This window comes from Zonotrichia leucophrys, chromosome 1 (assembly GCF_028769735.1).
Source record: "Zonotrichia leucophrys gambelii isolate GWCS_2022_RI chromosome 1, RI_Zleu_2.0, whole genome shotgun sequence".
Classification (NCBI taxonomy): domain Eukaryota; kingdom Metazoa; phylum Chordata; class Aves; order Passeriformes; family Passerellidae; genus Zonotrichia; species Zonotrichia leucophrys.
The window spans coordinates 95970372-95985153 of NC_088169.1; the positions used below are offsets into that span (position 1 = coordinate 95970372).

At 41.8% G+C, this 14782-nt stretch overlaps 1 protein-coding gene across 22 annotated transcripts in view; it reads left to right on the plus strand.

Moving 5' to 3' along the window:
• Positions 1-14782, plus strand: part of LOC135453226 (rap1 GTPase-activating protein 1-like) — a 43960-nt gene that overhangs the window by 23072 nt on the left and 6106 nt on the right. For 5 of the 22 annotated variants that reach the window (XM_064724083.1, XM_064724101.1, XM_064724055.1 and 2 more), the window contains exons 11-20: positions 49-149; positions 786-915; positions 1171-1326; positions 3575-3646; positions 3828-3914; positions 4574-4708; positions 6071-6217; positions 7434-7537; positions 9814-9930; positions 14608-14734. In XM_064724083.1, the coding sequence (XP_064580153.1) occupies positions 49-149; positions 786-915; positions 1171-1326; positions 3575-3646; positions 3828-3914; positions 4574-4708; positions 6071-6217; positions 7434-7537; positions 9814-9930; positions 14608-14734 (1176 nt within the window). Of the gene's footprint in view, positions 1-48; positions 150-785; positions 916-1170; positions 1327-3574; positions 3647-3827; positions 3915-4573; positions 4709-6070; positions 6218-7433; positions 7538-9813; positions 9935-10257; positions 10305-12586; positions 13378-14607; positions 14735-14782 lie in introns of those variants that run through there. The other 17 variants (XM_064724143.1, XM_064724133.1, XM_064724150.1 and 14 more) reach the window with 10 other exon arrangements.

A 14782-nucleotide genomic window follows, 5' to 3' on the forward strand; every position in this document is an offset into this window, starting at 1 on the left:
TTCTTTGTACTCCTTGTGCTTCTTACTACTTCTGCTTTCCTTCTGTAGACAACTGAAGAAGAAGTCTTCAGTAACACAGTAGAGAGTCAGGGTTTCCTGGAGTTCCTGGATTTCCTTGGTGACAAGATTCAGCTGCAGGATTTCCGTGGGTGCGTACACAGAGCAGCTGGAAAGCCAGATTAAGTTAGGGAACATCATGTGGTCGTAGACTGTGACCCTGTTGCAGCTCAGCTTCCAGAGAAGTGCTGTGTCTTCTGAATCCCAGTGCAGGTGAAGAAACCCCAGATACTTTTGTCAGCATAATGTCTGGGAACTAGTTGGAGCTTAGGTCTCTGCTGGTATTTTGATTTAAAGGTCTCCTGATATCTCAATCTGACCCATAGCATTAGCAAAGAATAATTTTACTTGGCAGTGCAAATACAAGTTTGTTTCATAGTGGTATGGGGCAGTATTGTTTCAGGCTCTTTCTCTGAGGCATCACATCCCTTCTGTAGTTCTAACATACAGAGTGTGTTTCTCAGAGGAATGCCAAAAAAGGTAGCTACTTTGAGGATCACTGGTTTAACTTCATGGCTTTTAACAAGCTGGTATGTTCACCAGCACAAACATGGTGCAGCTTCAGTCATTGCGTTGCTTTGGGGAAGACTTGGTGCCTCATTATCATTGCTTTCCTAAAAATCACCTTTGATAGTTCTTATGTAGTACTGTTACTGATGCTGTCTGTCTTCTCTCTGCTCTCTCATTCCTGCACTGCCTGACCTGTGGCGTGGTGTGGATTTGCTCAGGTTCCGGGGAGGCTTGGATGTTACCAGAGGTCAAACAGGCACCGAGTCAGTCTATACAAATTTCCGGGGGAAGGAGATCATGTTTCACGTGTCCACAAAGCTGCCCTTCACTGAGGGAGATTCCCAGCAGGTATCAGAAGGAGGAGTAAGGATTACAACAGCGTGGCTGGGAGAGGAGGGCTATTTGAAGAAGGACTGCATAGAGGGGAGAATGACTGACTGTATAGTGTTGGGAATTATGGCTGGAGTAATGGCAAAAGTAGTGATGAGGGGTTTGGTGAACAGATGGTTTTGTGATGTTTGGCAGACTGGTGTCGTAGGTCCCATCATAGTGTTCTGCTCTTTTTCACCTGCCTTCTCTCTTCATTATTTCTTTCCTCTCCAGCTTCAGCGGAAGCGTCACATTGGGAATGATATTGTAGCCATCATTTTCCAGGATGAAAGCACACCTTTTGTCCCTGATATGATTGCTTCTAATTTCCTTCATGCTTATGTGGTAGTTCAGCTCACTCATAGCACCACTGGGGACACTCTCTACAAGGTAACCAGGATCAATAGATTAGCCTGTACCGATTTTGGTCCTTGATGTGGAAACGGGTTCTTGGGCCTTTGGGAGAGGTGCAGATTTAGTCAGATGTCATCCTGATTTCTTGAGTGTCTACACCTGAAAGCTGAGTTAAGTGGTATGCTTTTCTAAGTAGCTGAATTATTTCTGAAGCTTAAAACTTTGGAATTGAAGCAGAAAGAATTCAGGTAAAAATTTTTGTTTACATCACAGAGCCCGAGCCATAATTGATTGCACTTTGGGGGTTGTCTTGCTTACATTGTGTAAGTCAGGTAAAATTCATGTCTACATTGCCCATGCTGCACAGCACAGTGCTTGCAGCTTGCACTGCCTGAGGCTGCAGGTCAGATAAAGCTGGTTGACCTAGCTATGGAATTCAAGCCCGCTACACCTGCTTTTGGGGATTCCAGAGCTGATGCCCATCTGGCAGGGATGTGTTACCTGTTAGGGCCTTCCAGCTGAAAGAATCCCTGCTAGAGCCCAGATTAATTATCTGCGGCCTTTGGACACAGCTTGTTCTCTCTCTGACATGTCTCTATGGATATCTGTATAACTTTATGTTCAACTTTCATTGATGCTGAGAGAGCAGAAAATACAAAGAAACTCGGATTTGCGATGGATTTTCCATTGTAGAAACATTTTAATCCCAAGTGGCATGTGTTGTATTATGTAGAGATTTTGAAATGGTGGTGATGAGTCCTTATCCCTTGGAGGTCTACAGGTACACCAAGAATATTGTAATTGGACAGTATCCCCATCATTAGGACAGTATCCCCATCTCCTCTTCCACCAAGAGGGTGTTGGTGGTGGAGCTGGCTCCTTCCCTTTTTCTCTATGCTTTGGGTAGCAAGGCTTTCATTACAAACCAGCTGGGGTTCCAGTTCTCCTCTTGCTCTCTGTTTTGTAGGGCACAAAAATTCACTGGACTTTTAAATGACAAGGAAAGAGCTGGGAAAACTTGCTATTTGTTGTGTGTCTTCCTGCCATTGTTTTCATCTTTGCCTGTCTGCAGTACGTTTTTTTGTTTGTTGTTGTTAGTGTAATAGGGCTGCTTCATTCCATAAAGAAGAAATCTTCCCAATAATCACCCTAGAGCCAATGCAGAGTTTTCTATAAAGGCTTTTCTAAAGGGGCTTTAACTGATGCTGCCTTGAGAGCACTGTAGTACACAAAAGACTGCCATTTGAAAGATTTCTTTGCCATCCCTTGTTCCATTTACTTAAGCTTTAGTGCATCCCGTTAAATTGGAGTATTAATGAAATTTATTTCACAGAATCAATTTTTGCAATCAGAAAAATAAAAATGCAAAGCAGGATTTTAACTGGTAGATATCTATTAGGAGAGAGATGGAGGCTTTGTAATTGGGGAAGGAAGGTGGCCTAAAATGTGAGAAGTCTTAATTAAATCCAGAGCCCATTTCCTTCTTCCTCTTATTAAACTCACACCTCTCAGTGGCTCTGTGACATTTATTTGTTGTTTTGGCAGTTGTGGTTGCTAGGACATTATTCCCTCTTGTATGAAAGGACAAATAATGGTTTTGTTTCATCTCAAACACGACAAAAAAACCCCTGTGAAGTATTGTGAAGTATTGTATGTATTTGATAAGATAGCTACATATAATTATGGGTAAGTGCTGTGAAGAAACAAGTGACAGTGTAAAAATTGGACTGCATTACAGTTACTTCTTTAGACGTTGGTATGTCAGGTGGGAGCATGCTGAAAATAAAACAAATGAAACCTATCTCTTACTGGCAAAATGCATTTCCATGTTTACCATCTGTGACTCCCAGAGGCAGAGGCACTGAGATACTCCCCTCAGTGTGCAGCGTATCTCCATCAAGGATTCTGTGTAAAAAACAATAGGTCAGTACAACCACACTGACAAAGGTTCTTTAGTGGAGGTTAATCTTGCAGGCTGAATAGGAGCATTTGTTTGTTCCTAAATATACTGGTTATAGTAGTTATTATTTAAAATATTTTTTAAAGAGCAGTCAGTTCAGCTTTTTTTACTGCTCTTTACTGTGTGCACATCTAGCTGGCTGAGTATCTGAGAGATAAATGAGCACATCCTTCCACTGAGTTCAGGAACAGAAGGATGCACAGGACACTATATTACATCTCATTTTTATAAGTAAATTATTTAGGAGGAATCAGATCTATCATAGTAGTTTGATGGTCTCACTTGTGTTCTGATACTCCTTTTTTTCTCCTTTTATTATTTCAGGTTTCAGTCACAGCCCGAGATGATGTCCCCTTCTTTGGACCGCCGCTGCCAAATCCAGCCATATTTAAAAAGGTTTGTTTCTCTGGTCCAGTGTTAGTTGGCAGGGAACACACACTTGTGTTCTGAGTTGGTATTGTCAGTCTGGCTAGAGCACTTTGGAGGTCCAAAGAGTAGTAAGCAGAGCTTTTATAATGGGATATTTTTACTAGCGTTTTGATCTCCTGTTTAGTCTAGTCTTCATCTTGTGTTGCAGAGTGCAGAGTTTCGTGAATTCCTTCTGGTCAAGCTCATCAACGCCGAGTACAGCTGCTACCGAGCTGAGAAATTTGCTAAATTAGAGGTGGGTCTTTTACCTACCTGCTTCAATTAAAAATAATACTTATTATCAGAAAAAGAAAATAAAGTAAAATTTCTGACTTCTAGTTTTGTGTTGTTTAAGAAAGGAAGATGAAATGTGATTTTCTACTCAGTTTTGGGATATTTACTTCATATTTCTTAGAAGGTGTGATAGAATATGAACGGGTACACTTTAATATAAAGATCTAATCCTCAAGTAAGGATGGGAATGTGATGCATATATTTTGCTGGAGGAAATTCTGTATTAGCTGAAATGCAGTATTATGCTGCAGGATGCATGCTGATATCACTGATTTTTGGTTTAAGGTACCACAATTCTTTTCCTGCCTCTGCTGTTATCTGATCTAGAAAAAAAACATGTCTCTATTTCATCATCTGTAAAGAAGTGTCCTTTATGATTTGCTTTAGACAGAGCTTGAAGGGGCTGGATATTACTGCTATATATTCTGTAACTATGCAGTTAAAGTCACTTCATACTGTTTAAAGTGATTTTCATGTGGTTTTGTTGTCATTGTTGGTCTTTTGGAGTTTCTTGTTTGCTTCTTGGGGTTTTTTTTAAGATGGATGGGAGACATTAAAAAAACAGGAAAAAAATCTCTCAGCTCTCAATAAAAGCTGTTCTGATTCCGAATGTTGATGCAGGAAAGAACACGGAGTGCCCTCTTGGAGAGCCTTTTTGAGGAGCTGCAGCTTCGCAGCCGCAGCATGATGGGGTTGCCTGTAGGGGAGGATGACAAGATAGAGAATGGCAGTGGGGGCTTCCTCGAGAACTTCAAGGTGAGCCTTTCTACATACCTGCAGTGTGGTCTAGAATTCCATACTGGCCCTTAGAAGCCAAACTCTTAATGCTTTGTGCTGGTGTCGTGTCATATGTGATTTATTCCATGACTTACAGAAGAAGGAGTCAGTGTTTGCAAGAGAAATTGTAAAAACTAGGAGCAAGGGGCTTTCCGTTCCTACAGCAGATCTCTTTCAATTCATTTTCATTATAACTGAAAGAATTGCAGGAGTCACTGCAAAAGTTTCTAACTTATCTCTGAGTGTACTGTCTAGAAAAACGGTGGTGCTTTCCTTACCCTCTCAAAGCCAGAGTTAATTTACCTTTTTCAGTGTATATGGCATGTTAGGGGGTTTTTATTGTTGATTTTTTTAAATAAACCAGGTGACAGAACTTTCTTTTAGAAGTGATAAAGATAATTCATGTGAGAAAGCAAAGGTTTTGTATGATTGGGAAACTGAGTTTTGAACTAGTTATACAGAGAGAATCTTTATTGCTTTCCTATTCTATCTACTTTCCCTTTTCCACTTAATATGGGAAGTGCCTTGCCACCTCTTTTATATAATAAGTTATCTCTTTGGAAAGAGAGATGTGTTACAAATAGCATTTCTTTAGATGACTTTATGGCTTTATATGGTGGGTCAATTAGAGATATTAAAGTCTGTAAAACTAACCTGTTCACAAATAGGTTTGGTAGCTGTGTGTGTAGCTTTGGTCTGCATTATTTGGATGCTTTGGTGAGGGTTATGTTTTTACATACAAACTGCCTTTGCTGCTAACCATTAATTTTAACACATCCATGTCTTACACTAATTTTTTCAAAGTGTCCTTTTATGACTTCTGGCAGATGCTGGGATTTGCACATCATGTACACCGATGATATTTGTAAATTGCTGGAAAAGGCTGAGTTAAATTAGAAAATGGCTTTTTAAAATGCTGCAGATTTTGACATGGCTGCTTTCCATTGAAACCAGAACGCAAGTTCATATGAGGCTGAACCTTACAGCCTTGAACAGGAGTTTGACTTTGTGTTTTATAGCCTGTTCTGGATAGGACTGCTCCAGGTGATGCTGTATAATCCGGTGTGCAGGGATACTGGTAGGAAACCTCTATTCATTGCAATAGGAGAAGGGAAGTGAAACTAGAGAATATACTTAATGAAGAGTTCTTCCCAGAGCTCCATGAATCAGCTAGGACCAATCTAAGGTGCTGCCTTCTAGGAGTTAGGATCTGTGTGGTTCTGGTGTCAGTCTGTCACAACTTCCCACTCAATCTGTGGTGCTTCTCACACTACCCTATCGTGTGCATGTCTATATGTGTATATCTGTGTTTGTCTGTTTCCCTGCCTCCCTCCTGTTCAGCGGGTGATCAGAGGCCGCAGCCAGAGCCTGGATACCATGGGGATATCCATGAGAAAGCAGCAGCCAGCCACCCTGCCCAGCCGCCCAGCTACAGCTGGCCTTGCCCTCAGCCAGAGTGTCGCCGAGGGCCCTAAGGCCATTGCTGCGGTAAGGTATTCGGGTGGGCTGTAAGAGAGAACCCGGCATACCTTTGTAACCACCCATACATTTCCTTTCCCTATTAGTTTGTCCTCTTGTCCCACTGTGAATCTTTTTGTTGTATCATCCCATTTCACAAGTGGTGACAGCATGTGTTGCAGTCTGTTTTGTCTGTGCCCATCTCTAGCCCCAGTTCATGTGTAAACTAGAGCTGAGATTGATGCAGACTGGGAGAAGAAAGCCAAACATGAATCTGCATCAGACATCTATCTCTGATATCCTGGATTAGATCTTGTACGGTGTGATGTGTTAAAAAATGTATGCACTGTGGTTTGGCTGGAATGGTACTGTATTGTCATATGGCAAGACCTGAGAACATAAGGACCCTAGAACTGTTTCATTTTCTTCGATTTCACCAATCAGACTGTTTTCTGTAATATAAACAGGTGCACAAGATATTCAAGGTGCTGTTTTGCTGTAAATAGAATTTGCATGTTGGGAACAAACAGCAGAATTAATAAAGTTTGGGGTGAGAAAAAGAATGAATATTTCTACTTACTATCAAAGCCTTTCTTATTTGATAGGGATACTAAATATATGTGACCAATGAATTAAAAATCTATCACAAATCTTTACAGAAAAGGATCCATCAGTTTCTGATACTGAAAATATGGTTACCTTGGCCAAAGCACATCCAACTGGTTGTGGTCTCTGCACTAGTGATGTCAATACAGGCAAACTACAAAAAAACCCATCCATCTCTGAGTAAGCCAAGAAAGTGCCCTTCAGTGTGAAGGTTTCTTGGTGACAGTTTAGTTGGTTGTATGCATTCTTTATGTCAATACAACGAAGTCATAGCATACTAATGACTTGGGTTTGCTGCCTCCTTCTCTCCGTTAACTTCTGGTTTTCTTTGCTTTCTGGTTCTGCCTCTCCTCTCACCATATGGGGATACCTCCCTTCCCAAGCCTGTTTCTCTGTATACTGGCTGTGTTCTGCCTTTGTTTCTTTATAACTCTGTGCCTTTCTCACACCACCTTTGTGAGCCCTGGCTGCTCTTGCTTGCTGACAGAAAGTATTCCTTGCACAGGTGGAGCTGAGTCTTGTATTGCAGCAAAGGAGAGGATCCGGACCCACGTTGCAAACTCTTCTCCTATGCTTTCAGCTCTCCACAGCTTTTCCTGTCTTGTTCCTCTCCTTTCTGTCATGCTTTCCTTTTTTCTAGTCTTTTGCCTTGCCTGGTAGGAGCCCATCCCGTACTCGAGCCAGCCGCTTCCACGGGCGACGGAGTAGTGCCATTGGCATTGAAAACATACAGGAGGAAAAGAGGTATGAGCTGTGGGGAGATGAGACAAAGAGGGTAAAAAAACTGAGAGGAGATGAGAAAAGGAACATAGGCACATATAGGCAGAGGGGGAACCATCAGGAATGAGAACTAAAATAGAAATTGTTGGAATGGGAAGAAAAGGGACTGATTATCGACTGATGGAGAAATGGACAAATAACAGAAACAGACAAAATTAAAAGAGGGTGTTTGGAATTGAAGAGATTCAGTATTTGAGTAAGAATGGAGGAAATGGGTGGAGGAACACTATAAGATCACTCTTAAATGTTGTGCAGTATTATCCAGGACTCCCGAGCTTCCTGCTCTTCACTGACCACTTCTAGAAGCGAGTCAGATGAAAGGCTGGTATTTGGGAAGGTGATGCTTGATTGTTTGTTTGTTTTCATGTTAAAATATTCAAATAGGCAAAACTTCTGGTAACTTACAGGATTTATGAAAAAAAGCTTTAAGTCCAAATGACTAGTGTTTAAAGTTAGATCATCTGAGAAATAATTATAATTAATGGATAATATACTGCTTCAAGGATTGATTTGGCATATTTAACAGAATTATAACCATTCAGAAGTTGTCTGCTGGTCACGAGATATTACTTAATTGAATTATACATTTCCTCTCAGCTCTAGCTGAGACATCTTTTTAAGATTATACAGTTTCAAAAGTCACGTGAATGCTCTGCATCTAATATGCAGTTTTCCCAGTTGCAGGAATTCCAGGAAACAGTTTAAAGACTGGGTGCAAAAGGGGGAAAGACATCTCTAAAGTGGAAACTAGTTATTTTAGGAGGAAATTTTACTGCATTTTCCCTTCTTTCTTAATGAGGTGCCTATGACCTAATCTGAATAAAAATAGAACTTTTGAGAAAAATTAAATCTTCAGAGACAGCTGCCCTGTAGTAGTCTAAGCTAGCACAGTAGCCACAGCTTCTCACTGCTTAAAATACTTTTGTATCTTAGGCAGCTGTGTCCTTCAGTCCATTACTTTGTGTACAACAACTGTTTCTATCTCCTTGAAGGATCTGTAAAACTTTCCTACTACAGGGAAAAGCCCTGGATTTATTTTTTTTTTCCCTGCTCTTTGCTTGGAGGGATCTGATGAACTAACTGGCTTATTTAGCTTTCTTTTGCTTACTTGTAAACTTAGATGTGAGGAACAGGGAGCCTTAGTTTGTATTTTCTGAAAGACTTCTTGGGTCACTCTTGAAGGTACAGTTTCACTAGCAACTGCTTTAACAGTTCATTGTTATTAAAAGCAGATGTGATACTTCCCTTCTGTCCCTTTCATCTACCCAGTCCTGACTATTCCTTGTGATGATTGCTCAGATCCCCAGTGGGCCTTTCATGGAACTGCTTCAGCCCAGTAATCAAATAGAAAAAGTATCAACTTTCTTTCACTGGATTAATTGTCTGCCAGGTTCTGCCATGAACTGGCTCGTGGAGAAGCCTGATGGGTACCAGGACTGGTGGAAAGTGCACTCAGCAAGAATGAAGGAGGCTGGAGCATGCTCTCTTTCTGGGAACAGTGAGCTCAAAGTGTCACCTGTGACTTCACCCTGAAGCTGTAATTTAATGATATGCAGGCTTTGCTGACAGAGTTGACCCAGTCCATCTCCCTTGTTAGTTTGTTGTAGGAGTTTCAGGGTTGTTTTAATTTTAGAGTTACTTTTTGTCAGGGTAATTTCCAGTCTCACAAACAATTGTATTAGCATAAGTGAGTGTATCAGAAACTGTCATGTGTGGGGCACAGGTAGGGTCAACTGACCAAGAGAGCAGAGGAAGAACTTTGTGACAAACTCCATCACTGAAGCCCTAAGAAATCCCCCAAAATCCCTTTGTTTTCCTTTCTTTAATTAAATGTACCTCTCATTTCAGTTACTCATACAGACAACTTTCTTCAGTGGTATCTTGACAAATCCTAGTAGCAATAACACTTTTGTAACCATCATCTTTATGCTCTCTATTAAATCCTGTAGCTTCTTAAGACCAGTGGAATGGGGAGGATAGAGGAAAAAGTTAACAAAATAAAGGTGACTACTGAAATTAATTCAGGCCTTTATATCAATTCAAAAGGAGCTTAAAGTTGGCCATTTCCAGATGTCACATGTGACATCAAAGAAGTCTGCCCTTTGCAGTGCAACTGTGTTTGCTTCCCTTTTACATGTATACAGGAGATGCAACTTTCTACTGTGGCTTGTAAGGGAATGTTAGAATAGATGGTAGTTAACTCTGGCCCTGGGGTATAGCTGGTTTCTCTTTTCTCCCAGCAGAGATACCACAGAGAGAATACAAAGGGTGTTGGACAGTCCAGGAACTTTCTTTGACCTGAAGTCTGATGGATCATCTAGTCCCAGCTCTCCAGAGTTCCCCAGCAGGAAGAGCAAGTGAGTTGAAAAGAAATTTTAGTATTTGAAAGATGCTCACTGTCTCTGGTATTGGCTTAAGTGTGGTGCATGTCTTGCTCTGTGGAAGGCTTTACTGAAATTGTCCACATCAGGCATTGTAGCATCTCCAAAGTTGGATGTCTGGCTGTGGCACAGTAATTCAGAGCCTGTCAGGAACTTGGCTTTCTTAAACAGACTGTGATGAAAGATTGAACCACTTGATTTTGGTTATATCTTTACTGTAATGTGAGCTTGCATCCAACAGGATACACAAAATCCTAGCTGTCCAGTTTTCCATGTTTACTCATTTGTATGTTTCCTCTGTAGTTTGCTCTGGAGTGATTTTGGAGCTTCATGGAGAAGCTTGGACAAGGGTATGTTGGGATGTTGGGTTGTACTCAAGTTCTGCCCCTTTAAGCAGGATTCATGCCGCTGCTCCCAACCAGCGTGAACTAACCTGTCTCCAGTCTCCCCAAAGTGTTACAGCAGGATTCCAGCACGGTCCCATGTGTTGCACCTATGTTTCATTGCTAAAGCACGCCATACCACACCCAGTGGTATGTGCAAAACACTCCATGCAGTAGTCTGCAAGTTAATTCTCCAGTTTCTGGTTGTCAAAAACTGGAAAAATGCAATTTCCTGGTAGTGGAGCTTTGCTGCTGCTAAGCTGTGTTATACTGGGATGTGATCCTACCTAGAACACTTCAGGGAAACCACCCATTTACATTTCCAAGACCTCAGAACAGCCTGTCTTTAAATCAAAGGCTGCAGCTGACTTTCTGGAACATTTTACTACACCTAATTTTTTTCAAGAGCTTGGATGAGACCTGTGGCAAGAAAGGTAGCAAGTACTTTGTATTAGGGCATTTCCCTTTCTCAGGACTGTGGAGAGTCTTAAAAAAAATTCAGGAGGTGCCCTAGGACTAGGCATCTATGGTTATAGTCGCTTCAGGTGCCAAATTTGACAGGGAAGGGCTGTCCTTCCAACTACACCCAATGCTCCCTAAGAATTACAAGCTGGTGACTATCTGCAGTAGTTCAGCTGCCCAGTTGTGTGCTGTAGGACTGCTCAGAATTTTGTCACAGCCAAGGTGCAGTGTTCTAGTTTTTGTGTGTGTACTAGTTTTTGGGTTGGATGAGTGCCCAGAATTTTGGTGTGGAGGAGGATGGGAGCACATCTAGGAGATACAGACCATCTAAGGTGCCAGCTCTGGCAGCTAAGGACTAGAGGGAATGCAGGACATGGAACATCAGTCAGCACCCCCCATCTTCCAGCATTCCCAAATCATTCCACCTTCCCTTCCTCATCCTGCCTGGGGCCTTGTTAGTGAACTAGAAGTTCCTGACAGGCATGTGTGAGGGACTCTTGCTCTGATTAGATAGCTGATTACCTTGCATAATCACCAAGAATTCTGCTTCCCCCACTTCCCACCCCCATTCTCCATCAGCTGAGGAGGTGAGCCAGCTGCAATGGCTGTTTCAAGTTGGTATCCACATGCTTTCAGAGAGCAAACATAGCATGGGATTTTACTAACAATACTTGCATGAATATTGTTTATGCACACTAGGCATGACCTGTATGATTTGTCAGTTTGTCTAGTTCTGTTCCCAGGATTCTTTTTCCAGTCATGGACTCAAAACCACTTAGGACCATGAGAAAAAAGAAGTATTTTCATATCTCTGGTGGTTTAGCCTATTCCTGGACAGTTCATTTACAAGGTGGGATGCAGCATGGAGTTTTGCACAATTAGTGATTAGTCAGAGTTAGAGTTGTGATATCAGAGTTAGGGACTAGCCCATGTGCAGCCATACTTTTTGCATGACACTGGGGACAGGGAATTAAGAACATGTAATTCCACCAGGTAAAGCACACCATTTTCAGCAAGACAGTATTAGCACAATATTGCAGGAGAAGGCTGGGAGTGTAAAGTCTGTCTTGGAGACACTTTATTGGCATTCTGCTGAAATAGCCTACCTGGTGTTCATCAGCTGTGAAACCAGGATCAAGATGCAGGCATACTTCCAATGCAGAGGAGTTCTGCCTTATTCTAGAATAATTTATGTAGTCCCTCTTAGATAACAGAATGGGCTGTCCCTGGGAGTATATCATCAGTCTATTCCTGGTTCTCTCCATAGAGTCACAAGAAATTTCTGTTACCTCAGAAATGTCCAGCATGATGCTACTGGTCTTACATAATAATTTCAGATTCAAAACTTGAATGGTCAACCCCTTCACCTGTGTTCTACTAAGAGCAACCTGGAAATAAATGCAAAGGGAACAACACATAAGTAATAGATGAATTATTTTACAGTAGAGGCAGAGCACGCTGCTGTGGTTAACAGATGTTTATACAGTGATCAGCCAGCAATCCATGAAACTGCATTGTTCACTTGAGCTAATGGTGTCTTCTCTCCCACAAACAGGGACAATTGTCCTTAGTTTTTCTGCTTTACTGTCCAGGTAGCCTTCCAAGTAATCCTTCTTCTCAAGGGACAGACTCAAAAGAATGAACCCAGCCTATGTAACCAAGTAGTAAAAGTCCTGAGGATCAGACGACTCTCTGGGTTGCATCTGAGAAATCAAGCACTGTACTGTGTATGTCCATATCCTAGGAAAAGTACATGGGTTTTTTGTATGTGTGTTTTCCCTCCTCAGACACATCTGAGTGGGGACATCAAGCCAATCAGGAGTGGACCGGATGCTACTCAGTCATTGGGTACCTCACTGAAGACACTGGCAAGACTTTTGGGGTGAAATCAGAGTCCTGGCTAAGAGGAGCATGAACGTACTTAGAGGACCTCAAGGACTGTGGAGAGACCGAGTGGCACCAAGTAACGCTCCACTGGCAGTTCCTGGAGCAGGAATTCTGTGAGAGGGAGATGGACAGATAGCTCCTGTTGGAGCATTTTGGCTCTGTGCCCTTCCCATTGCCAAATCAGCAGCCACTGAACCAACCTCTACTAGTGATGGGGAACGGAGGCCACCTTGAGTGCGACCCCTTCTCTTCCCTTCCTCTCCCCTCAGATGAGTGAGAATAGTTTGGCCTGCAGAATGCAAGAGCAGAAGAACACAACTCCACCTCTGTCTCTAGTGCCTTGACACAGGTCAAGAAATGCAGTGCAGAGGACAAGGATGGAGAAACCTGCTGAGGAAGGGTGCTGAGAGGGAGATACTTTGTGGAAATCTAGATCCCACTTCACTTAGATTCATGTTATTGATTTGCTCTGCTAAGGGAGAAGCATGTTGGCCTTCATTTCCTCCAAAATATATTTCCTAATCTCTTGAGGAAATATCTTTGGCCTTTATTGGCCCTGTCTTCACTGTTCTCCTTATTGCATGCTGGCATGTAATATGCCTGGGACTTTAGGTTTCACAACTGCTTGTAGGTCAAGACTGGCCACATTTTGCAGTGTTTCTGAAGGAATAAATATATTTAGTATGTTAAAGGTGTCTTATCTTTCTTGCCTCTCTTTTTTTTTTTTTTTTTTTTTGTTTCTTAACATTTTTAAGCTCTTAGTCTCTCTCTTACTAGCTGGTTTCTTATGCAGACAATGAGTATTTCACCATGAATTTGGGGCTTACATGCGGGGAGGAGAGCTATGTATCTCCTGAATGACTCTAAGCAGTGGATCCCAAATTCTCAGCTGGAAAGAGCTGACCTTAAGGATCTTCTTTGATGGATCTGAAACATGCACCAGGCTATCTCAATGTCTGTTCCATTTGATAAAATGGTGGTAAAGGGATCCAATACAGTTTGCTTTGAATGTCCCCTTTGAATGGCCTTGTTGGGAGCTAAATTTTAGTGGGACAGACCCACAGGAGTCAGTCTATTGGCAACTGGGTGCATGGAAAATCACCAAGATGGGAATCCTGACCTAGGTGTGTTCCTGTCTGTAAGCAGGAGGAAGGCTCTGACTTGTCTGTGCAGGAGCTTGGCACTTGATCCTACATAGTTTTACACTGAGACATCCTGCAATAATGCAGATCTCAGTAATGTGTTCCTACCTCCCCATTGCTTCCCTAAACTTTCTTAGTTAACTGTTCTGTAATACTGGTTAATGTGTGTCTGCTTTCCTGCTTCCTCCTGTTACAGCTATACAGAAAACAGCAGTAACAATTTATAAGCTCTATGACATGAAAAGTATGCTTTTTATGGTCCCTTTGTTCTGCCTGGAAGTTCACATAAAACAAAACATGATCGCCTGAGACCACCTGTGGAAATGGGTGGCCTAGACTGGACTGCACCTGCTCTTCACACTCAGTTTAACACCTCTTCCTTCTGTATTTAGGCTCTTAAAATCTCTGATATCCACAATAGGGCATCTGTTGATTTTAATGAATATCTAGATGTATTTAATACTTAAATGCAGGTGATTTGAGTCACTCCACTATATTACACTTAGGTCTGTGACTTAAAAATTCATTCAGACTTGTCCTTTCATACAGTTATCCAGAATGGAGACAGAGAATTGCTGTTTCTCCTAAGTGATGTAGCAACAAGAAATTAAGGTATGCATGCCAGTTCACCTGAATTCTGTTCCTAGGTGGAAAAACTAGCTGTGGATTAATAATATATTCTTACTGTTTCTGACTGCTGCATAATAAAGCTATGCCTCAAGAAGTTAAGCATATGTGTAACAATAAGCATGATCATGTTGAATGCTTGCATTTCACAGAATGCTCAGGAGTCAGACTTCAGGATACTGTGTGATGCAGCCACTCTCACGTTCATCATCCAGTGTAAGCAGTTGTTGTAGTGGATTGAGGGAAAATGGAACATCTGAGGAAGAGGAGAATGACAGGGTGGGTGTATGATCTCTAACAAACACAGGCTACCCTCCCTGAATTTTT